This window comes from Clupea harengus, chromosome 23 (genome assembly GCF_900700415.2).
Source record: "Clupea harengus chromosome 23, Ch_v2.0.2, whole genome shotgun sequence".
NCBI classification, from domain to species: Eukaryota; Metazoa; Chordata; class Actinopteri; order Clupeiformes; family Clupeidae; genus Clupea; species Clupea harengus.
Window position 1 is genome coordinate 24,322,244 of NC_045174.1, and position 10,562 is coordinate 24,332,805.

Consider the following 10,562-nt stretch of genomic DNA (forward strand, 5'->3'; position numbering starts at 1 on the left):
CACACACACACACCACACACACACACACACACACGATGACAAGGATGGCAACAACGGGAGAAAAAAAACACATGTTGGAATACACTACTATGCAAGAACAATACTGAGGTTCTATCTATCGACCATGGTTCTATCCCTGTTGATTTTATGTCTGAAAGGGTTAACCCACGTTATTCCACTCTGCTCCTCGGGTGCAGACGAGGGTGGGCAGGGGTAGGTCTGCCTATGAGTGGCATGACCCCGGGTGCGGGTGTGGGTGCAGACGAGGGTGGGCAGGGGTAGATCTGCCTATGAGTGGCATGACCCTGGGTGCGGGTGTGGGTGCAGACGAGGGTGGGCAGGGGCAGGTCTGACTATGAGTGGCATGACCCTGGGTGCGGGTGCAGGGTGCAGACGAGGGTGACTCTCACCATCTTGTTGATCTCCTGCACGGCCAACCCAAAGCTGCTGGCCTGGAAGCCCGTGGTGAGGTAGGACTGGAGCAGCGCATGATGGTCCACCCCCTGGTTGAAGTCGTAGCCTCTGATTCGCAGCATGTCTGCGGGGAGGGCGGAGCTCTCCTTAAGCACCGCCTCCCGGGCCAGGGATGGGGCAAGGTCTGCCATGGTCCTGAGGTAAGTGAGACGTGATTGGCTGAGGCAAGAGGCTGACCTGCACACTAGCATTTACATTTAAACAACCGCAGCATCATCTCCATGTGTCACTACAGACTAATAACAGGGTGGTTTAACAGCAGACCGCTCCGCTTTACGGCACTTTAACTGGGTGGTTTAGCAGCAGACTGCTCCGCTTTACGGCACTTTAACTGGGTGGTTTAGCAGCAGACTGCTCCGCTTTACGGCACTTTAACTGGGTGGTTTAACAGCAGACTGCTCCGCTTTACGGCACTTTAACTGGGTGGTTTAGCAGCAGACTGCTCCGCTTTACGGCACTTTAACTGGGTGGTTTAGCAGCAGACTGCTCCGCTTTACGGCACTTTAACTGGGTGGTTTAGCAGCAGACTGCTCCGCTTTACGGCACTTTAACTGGGTGGTTTAGCAGCAGACTGCTCCGCTTTACGGCACTTTAACTGGGTGGTTTAACAACAGACTGCTCCGCTTTACGGCACTTTAACTGGGTGGTTTAGTAGCAGACTGCTCCGCTTTACTGCACTTTAACTGGGTGGTTTTACAGCAGACTGCTCCGCTTTACGGCACTTTAACTGGGTGGTTTAACAGCAGACTGCTCCGCTTTACGGCACTTTAACTGGGTGGTTTAACAGCAGACTGCTCCGCTTTACGGCACTTTAACTGGGTAGTTTAACAGCAGACTGCCCTCCTAGATCTGCTGCTTGATTGGATTCCACCCTGGGTGTGTGTCGCTAGGCATAAAGGTGTCTGTAAACACCATACATGCAATGGGGGACGTCTCCCTCTATCATGTTATAATACCTGAACACAGACACAAAAACAGTTTTTTCCCCCTCGCCGTCTCACTACTGAACAGCTAACCCACTGTAGCATATATAGCATATATTTATCCCTGCACTTCTTGCACTCTCCACTTTTTCTTTTTGTTGTGTAACAATTCACGGCCACTGTATATAGCCATTCCGCCTTGTATATACTTTCTTAAACTTCTTAGACCGCTGTTTGTTTGGTATTGTGTTGTAATGTATATTTTGTGTAAGCACACTGAGAGCCACTTTACCAAGTCAGATTCCTTGTTTGTGCAAACTTACTTGGCCAATAAAACCTGATTCTGAACACACGAGTACTCCACAGGCGGGACTCAATTTATGACAGACTGAATTCCCACCCACCAGCGCTAATCACACTGCAGACAGACAGGCACATCTTAGTCATTAAGAACGAACAGGGACAGAGACAGAGACAGCACGGTCGCGTTAATTGATAGTGATGAAATCTATGCAAATAGTAAACAAACCTGTGGTCCACCGGACAGTCAAAGTAGGTCAATAACATTAGAAGTTGATAAGGACGCTGATCCGTGGGGTTACCGTTCATATTTCTTAAATTATATATTCAGTGTCCCACAAATAGCACAGTTACAAATGTTATATTACAAAGTCCTCATTTTTCAATACGACCACGTCTGAAGATATAACCAGAGAGCATCCACCGACTATTAGGGTTAGCTAAGATGTATAGCTGGCTAGCTCAAAGCAGCTCAGCTAACGTCATGCATAAAGTGGTAAAACACGTGTATGCGTCGGTTAGTGTTTCTCAAAGATACCTTAAAAGTAACTTACCTCGTAGTCCTCCAAATAGTGTATAGGGTGTCTGTATATATTTTATTGGAGTTGCATTTAAGCAGTTCTTAAATATGTTTACACTGCAGGCAAAACCGCTGACATTTAACCCACGTTTTCCCAACAACTACGGCAAGCCAAGGAGGACATAACAAGGAAAGATTGCGTTTAAGAATTGGTTGATATTTCATTGGCCGTGAGCGCAACAAGAGTCACAGTGGATCTTGTTAGATTTCCCCTCGTTCCCGTTGAGACTAACTGTCTCAATCTTATTCTCCAATTTCGAAGTTTTTCAAATAAAAGTTAAATAAAACTTACCGGTGTATAGTGTAATTCAAACGATTTTGCATAAAATAACTAGCCGGTAGGTAGGAGGATCTTGAAATTGAAAGCCTTTATTGTGATTGTATTTCCATACAACGCAATTCGGAGCGCTGCTCCTGTAGGTGCCACGAGGGACAACATAACACAACAACAACATATAACACAACAACAACACAATAAGCTAAAAAAGATTACGAGTTCAACAGTGGTGCAGTGGTATAGAGTATAAGTACTCCCTTGAGGTGCGTTGCAAATAAATAGAGTAACATTTATGTCTTATACACATGAATAAAGTTACTGAGATGGCAATAAGTGACTTGCAGTAGAATAAAGTGACTAATGTGTTAATATTGCACAATGAAAGTTCACATTTTAGTGCATGTTTGAGTTTAATGATCTGATGAAAAACTGTCCTTCAGACAGGTCCTTGCTCTGGGGAACCTGTACCGTCTGCCCGAGGGCAGGAGAGTAAACAGGTGGTGGTCTGGGTGTGATGTGTGTGTGTCTGTGTGTGTGTGTGTGTTTGTGTCTGTGTGTGTGTTTTTGTCTGTGTGTGTGTGTGTGTGTGTGTGTGTGTGTGTGTGTGTGTGTGTATGTGTGTGTGTGTGTGTGTGTGTGTGTGTGTATGTGTGTGTGTGTGTCTGTGTGTGTGTGTGTGTGTGAGTAAACAGGTGGTGGTCTGGGTGTGATGAGTCTTTCATGATTTTTGACCCTGCCGAGGTTGCGGGAGCGGGCAAGGTTTTCCAGGGAGGGCAGTGAGCAGCCAGAGATTTTTTGGGCTGTGTTGATGATCCTGTGTTGATGGGACACCACACAATAAACACAACAAGACAACAACAACAACAACACACGGTTATTCACACATCCACAGCTGCACACCACAACTTTTGTTTTATTCTGGAATCATCTACAGGCCAACTGCTGCCAGATTCAACCACCGATGGCCGTGTAACTGCACAGACACCCACAGAAGTTTAAACCACCTATGGCCTTAAACCATAGAAGTTTAATTTACAGCAGGAAGTGAAATATTAGTTGGATATTTTGTCATTTCTGAGGGGCTGTGTCTGATCTCCATGGGATGTGCCAAACTGACCAGAGCCTTGGAGACCGAGTGCATTTCGAAATAGCTTTATGAAACCTTGCTCTATCAATAAGGCTTTATGAAACCCCTTAACTTGCTCTATCAATAAGGGTTCATGAATAATTCCCCATGGCTTGATTTGGTATTTGTCCATCATTTTGATTCATCTTCCCCCAGAAAAGAACAGAATAAAAAGTGTGAATCCCTGGTTGATTTGTCATGGACATTAGACATTAGAAATGAATTTATTATTAATAATAATTTAATATATCAGAAATTATATTATTAATAATAATTAAATATATTAGCTCTCAGAAAAAGATTGCTCCTTCTGGACGGCTTTAAGACACAGGTCCAACATGAGGTCTATTTCACAGACGGCTTTAAGACACGGGTCCAACACACACACACACACACACACACACACACACACACACACACACACACACACACGATGACTTTAAGACACTGGTCCAACATGAGGTCTATTTCACAGACGGCTTTAAGACACTGGTCCAACACACACACACACACACACACACACACACACACACACACACACACACACACACACACACACACACCCGATGGCTTTAAGACACGGGTCCAACATGAGGTCCAGTGGTCACTTCTCTGCTTGTGCAGATCCACCCACTGACACACACACACACACACACACACACACACACACACGCTGACACGGCCACACACACACACACACACACACACACCCACCCGCTGGCACAGGCACAAACACCTCGCGATGACATTTAGGAGGGTGCCTTTGAGATGGCAAACACATACACATACACATACACACACACACACACGCACACGCACACGCACACGCACACACACACACACACACAGAAAAGTTTAGATGTGTTTGCCCTTAATGCTTTTATCCTCAGCGATGGCCGTGTGTGTGTGTGTGTGTGTGTGTGTGTGTGTGTGTGTGTGTGTGTGTGTGTGTGTGTGTGCGCGTGTGTGTGCGTGTGTGATGTGGCCATGACATTTGCAGCCCTGTGTGTAAACTCTTTTAACAGTTACTTCACACACACTTTCATCTGGCCTGCACCCCCTGGGGTGTGGGGGTCTCTGTGTGTGTGTGTGTGTGTGTGTGTGTGTGTGTGTGTGTGTGTGTGTGTGTGTGTGTGTGAGAGAGAGGGAGGTTAAATAGGAGCCTGACCCCTTTTCCCTCTCTGTCTCACTCTTCCTCTCCCTGTCCTCTTCCTCTTCGTCTCGTCCATACAGAAGGCTAAGCTAGTGTGTGTGCATTCTGGGATTCTACCTGGCTTCACCGATCCAACACACGCAGACTGTTTACCACAGAGGTAAGTGTGTGTCCTGTGTGTGTCCGTGTGTGTGTGTCTGTGTGTGTTCAGTTTACCACAGAGGTGAGAGCAGGTTTCGGTTGATTAGTGTTCAGTTTTAGGTGCATTAAACAGTGTTACACACACACACACACACACACACACACACACTGTAATGCAAGCTAGTTTACACCAATTCCCTCTCTTTTTTCTCAGCGCAGAAACCAATGCTGGAGTTGTGTGAGTCGAGTGTGTGTGTGAGTGTGTGTGTGTGAGTGTGTGTGTGTGTGTGTGTGTGTGTGAGTGTGTGTGTGTGTGAGTGTGTGTGTGTGTGTGATGGAGGGGAAGGTGTGCAGTGGTAATAACGTGCTCCAGGCGAGGAAAGCGGTGGAGCAGCTCAGAGTGGAGGCAAACATCGAGAGGGTCAAGGTCAGTGTGTGTGTGTGTGTGTGTGTGTGTGTGTGCGCGTGTGTGTGTGTGTGTGTGCGTGACAGAGTGGAGGCTAAAACAGGTGAATATGATTGGGTAATCTGCTTTTGGAGAGTGAATATGATTGGGTAATCTGCTTTTGGAGAGTGAATATGATTGGGTAGTCTGTTTTGGGAGAATGTATATGATTGGGTAATCTGTTTTGGGAGAATGTATATGATTGGGTAATCTGTGTAAGAGAGTGAATATGATTGGCTAATCTGTGTAAGAGAGTGAATATGATTGGGTAATCTGTTTTTGGAGAGTGAATATGATTGGGTAATCTGTTTTAGGAGAATGTATATGATTGGCTAATCTGTGTGAAACAGTGGATGTGATTGGCTAATCTGTGTGAAACAGTGGATGTGATTGGCTAATCTGTGTAAGGCAGTGGATGTGATTGGGTAATCTGTGTAAGGCAGTGGATGTGATTGGCTGATCTGTGTAAGGCAGTGGATGTGATTGGCTAATCTGTGTAAGGCAGTGGATGTGATTGGCTGATCTGTGTAAGGCAGTGGATGTGATTGGCTAATCTGTGTAAGGCAGTGGATGTGATTGGCTAATCCGTGTAAGGCAGTGGATGTGATTGGCTAATCTGTGTAAGACAGTGGATGTGATTGGCTGATCTGTGTAAGAGAGTGGATGTGATTGGCTAATCTGTGTAAGGCAGTGGATGTGATTGGCTAATCTGTGTAAGGCAGTGGATGTGATTGGTTATTTCCTCTCGCCCCTCAGATCTCCGTGGCAGCGGCTCAGCTGGTTCAGTACTGCCAGGAGCACATCCGGTCCGACCCCCTAATCACGGGCATCGCCACCTCCGCCAACCCCTTCAAGGACAAGAAAAGCTGTGTGCTAATCTAGATAGACCCCCCCCCCCCCCCCCCTTCAAGGACAAGAACACCTGTGTACTATTCTAGACCTCCGCCAACCCCCCTTCAAGAACAAGAAACGAGGCCCACCTTTTAGTATTTGTAACAGGTCGGCGCCCAAAAGACACCCTGCTTATTTTGGCTAATCTATATTCCATTCTTATTATTAAGCGATTGTTATGTGTCACAAAGAGCATTATCAGCACCTGCTACAGGTGGGAGCCTAGAAATTAATACAAGAAAATCTTCCTCTAGATATTGCAAACTAAATTGTATTGTGCACCAGAAAACAACATAAAACTGCAGAGCATTTTCAGTCAAAAGGGAATTTATTATCCAAAAGAGTTTTGAAACAAAGGAACTTAATTGCAGTAGGCCCAGGCCTATTTGTGCACAGCAAACAAGCAAGGAAATAAAACCAGAATAGACCTAAAAGATAGCATGCACTCAAAACAAGTGATGAAACATGCAAACAAGACCACTCAGCTAGGCCTAATTAAAATAGGTGATGCTTCAGACATGCAAACAAATAGGTTCAAATAATGTTCAAATAAATAGGTTGTGTGTGTTGAGTAAAGTGGAAGCAACAGACCTTCCATCGCACACATTTCTCCTTTTGAATATTTCAATGTCACTCTCACCATCATCATGCTCCTCTGGTCAGGGCCACTTAATCATTCAAAAATCGTATGGACTCTTATGTTTTATTGCACACATCTGACCTGACATTTTTGTATTATGTTGTTTTATTAAGGAGGGTATCTTTTTTTCCGCCTTGTATATAAATGTTGTGAACCTGATGTCTGATTGCGCTGGTTATAGCTCTGTTAAGTATTTGTATTGGCAAACAAATAAAGTTTTTTTGGAGTAGAATCGGCAGCAGGAAAAAAAAATATTTTTATAATGCAAACTGGCTTTAACATGATCTCAAAACATAATTATGAGAATTATGTTGTATTATAAATATAAAGGCTGAAATCATCTTTACCACAGTAAAATCAAACGCTTCTTGATTGCATGAGCTTGTTATCATTCATAAACTATAAATATAACAATATAGCCTACATAATGAAACAATAAGATCACACACTGTAGGTCTACTAGATGTATTAGCTTGTAGTTAAATAACATTTTGACTATGGACTTAAATTTTGCAAACATTTATATTTACTTTCAGAAAGCCAAAATACAATGTGTTGAACTTGGCATTGGCTTGTTCCTGGTAACATTTATGACAACAAACAGTATTTATTTTTTCTTTTAATCAAAGCAATTAACACTAGATCTCGATGAATGCATTGAATATGAACTCTCAAAAAGACTGTTGTATTGGCCGGGAATCGAACCCGGGCCTCCCGCGCGGCCGCCGTGAATTTTTCTGCTAAACGGACCTTAACGGTTTCCCATGCATTTCCAATGGTAGTGCTAAACCACTACGGATGTAATATTATTTTGGCCACTACGGCTTTTTGGCGCTGTTCCGAGCTCTGTTCCGAGCTAAACGACTATGGATGTAATATTCTTTTGGCCACAACGACTTTTTGGCGCTGTTCCAAGTTTTTTTTAAAGACGCGCGGTCTTTGAAAAAACTTTTAGTTCAGGCAAACTTCTGACAGGAGATTAGCTACATTTATTCACGCCAGTGTCCATCCATCAAAGGTAAGATGCATTGGTTGGGTTGAATGTAAATCTACAGAATACATTTACAGTTATATTGCCAGAATTTGGCATAAAAGTTTGCCTGCTTTGTAGTAACATTAGTTTTCGCTGCTAATTCGCTAGGTTGATGTTAGAGAGCTGACAGGCTTTACTCTCTCACATCAGACACGTTTGGGGGTAATTATGTGCCAAAGAATGAATTAACATAATAACGTTTGTTTGTATTGTGTGTGGTTTTCATGCTGTTACATGATCATATGTTGTCAGCGCGGTACTGACACTAATTTTAACTAGCTATACCTCAGCATCACTTGTTGCTAAGAGACTGATGCTACGACGTGTTGAAATGACGTAATATAATGAATGAACATGAATGTATTTTATATTTATGTGTACGGTTTTAATGTTGTGATGTTAACTCATCTTTACACCATGGATCTGACTTGTAATGTGTTGATAACTCGTCAGAATCGCTGGCTTGGTAAGAGACTACAGCTATTGGCTTAATACATTGCACTAACTAACAGCTTGACTACTAAGGGATTGGATACATCTCTCTTTTTTCTTTTTACCAAAGTAATATTACAGTGCACAAGAAGAGAGTGGATGGCCACTGAATTGTTTCAGGCCCAGGGCTGACCGGGGCAGCACAGTGGAACTACCAACGGCTGGTGGACCTTAAGCAGCCAGGTGTCATCCTCCCTGCTGTGTTTGATCCAGTTGTAATGGCTGAGTTGAAGTCTGCCTCCAAGAATCCGTTGGCCAGCCGCTCTCTGCTGGTCCACTGCTAAAGCATGAGATGTCGCCAGACGACCACCTGGAACCTCCAGCAGCAATTGGTAAGTTAACATAAAGTTTTGGACGTACATTTTTGCATCATACTGTAATGTTACAACATGCGTACGTGCGTCTGTGCCTGCCTGCCTGCGCCTGTGTCTGTGCCTGCCTGCCTGTGTCTGTGCGTGCCTGCCTGCGTGCGTACGTCTGTGTGTGCGTGCCTGCCTGCCTGTCTGTGCGTGCCTGCCTGCCTGCCTGCCTGCCTGCGTGCGTACGTGTGTGTGTGTGTGTGTGTGCGTCTGTGTGTGCCTGCCTGCGTGCGTACGTTTGTGTGTGTGTGTGTGTGTGTGTGCGCGTGCGTGCGTGCGTCTGTGTGTGCCTGCCTGCGTCTGTGCGTGCCTGCCAGCGTGTGTACCTCTGTGTGTGCGTGCATTAGTCTCTGTGTGCCTGCCTGTGTCTGTGCGTGCCTGCCTGCGTGCGTACGTCTGTGTGTGCGTGCGTCTGTGCGTGCATGCGTCTGTGTGTGTGTGCATTAGTCTGTGTGTGCCTGCCTGCCTGCCTGTGTCTGTGCGTGCCTGCCTGCGTGCGTACCTCTGTGTGTGTGTGGGTGCGTGCGTGCGTGCGTGCGTGCGTGCCTCTGTGTGTGCCTGCCTGCCTGCCTGTGTCTGTGCGTGTGCGTGCGTACATCTGTGTGTGCCTGCCTGTGTGCGTACGTCTGTGTGTGCCTGCCTGTGTGCGTACGTCTGTGTGTGCCTGCCTGCGTGCGTACGTCTGTGTGTGCGTGCCTGTGTGCCTGTGTCTGTGTGTGCCTGCCTGTGTGCGTACGTCTGTGTGTGCCTGCCTGTGTGCGTACGTCTGTGTGTGCGTGCGTACGTCTGTGTGTGCGTGCGTGCGTGCGTCTGTGCGTTCGTGCGTGCGTCTGTGCGTTCGTGCGTGCGTCTGTGTGTGTGTGCCTGCCTGTGTGCGTACGTCTGTGTGTGCCTGCCTGCGTGCGTACGTCTGTGTGTGCGTGCCTGTGTGCGTACGTCTGTGTGTGCCTGCCCGCCTGCGTCTCTGCGTGCCTGCCTGCCTGCCTGCCTGCCTGCCTGCCTGCGTGTGTCTGTGAGTGCCTACCTACCTGCTAATCAAATGTGTTCATTTCAGTGACATAAAAATAATAACTGGTTTATTTTACTTTCCCATTGCTCCAGCCTAACCAGATGTGAAGAGTTTAGCAGTGCACAAGAAAAAAGTGAAGAGAAGACGGACAAAGACCTGTCTTGGCTGTGGACAGCCCAAGTCTCAATAGTGCGTCATTTAGTCATTGTGAAAAGTTATATTTGAATGCTGGCCTTAAATGTTCCATATCATTTCTGAAATGCTTATCTTTATGATTACAATCCACACTTTTACATTTGTATGTTACACTTGTCATTGTTAATAGCTGTTTGTTTGTCATTTTCCTTTGTCATTGTAAGCAGTTATATTTAATTGTTGGCCTTAAATTATCCATATTATTTCTCAAACATGTATCTTTAATTACAGTCCACGCTATTCCATTTGTGTAAATACTGAGACAAGTATAAATTATTTCAGATGTTGTCAATAAAACTATGATGACTAATAAAAATGAAACTTATTTTGAAATATTACACACTGCCTTTTAGTCCTGCTTAAATAAAAACAATATAGCTTTTTCTCATCTTAATTATACCATCTACAACAATAGGTTCTGTGTCATAAGAATGAATCCAAGTCTGCTGGTTCAGTTTATTTGAGCAGTACATGGGATATTAATGATAAACACACTTGACAAACAAGGGAAAAACAAAAAAAAC

At 45.0% G+C, this 10,562-nt stretch overlaps 2 protein-coding genes across 2 annotated transcripts in view; one reads left to right on the forward strand and one right to left on the reverse strand.

The window, feature by feature from the left end:
• Positions 1–2,388, reverse strand: part of dhps (deoxyhypusine synthase) — a gene marked incomplete at its 3' end in the record, with an annotated part of 9,237 nt that extends 6,849 nt beyond the window's left edge. The window contains exons 1-2 of the mRNA XM_031560726.2: positions 2,252–2,388; positions 411–609 (exon numbers count right to left, since the gene is read on the reverse strand). Coding sequence (XP_031416586.2) covers positions 411–605 — 195 coding nt within the window. The remainder of the gene's footprint in view (positions 1–410; positions 610–2,251) is intronic.
• Positions 2,389–5,308: 2,920 nt separating this feature from the next.
• gng14 (G protein subunit gamma 14) lies at positions 5,309–6,301 on the forward strand. The gene is made up of 2 exons (XM_031561234.1): positions 5,309–5,401; positions 6,176–6,301. The coding sequence occupies exons 1-2, from the start codon at positions 5,309–5,311 to the stop codon at positions 6,299–6,301; spliced, it is 219 nt and encodes a 72-aa protein (XP_031417094.1).
• The last annotated feature ends 4,261 nt before the right edge of the window (positions 6,302–10,562 follow it).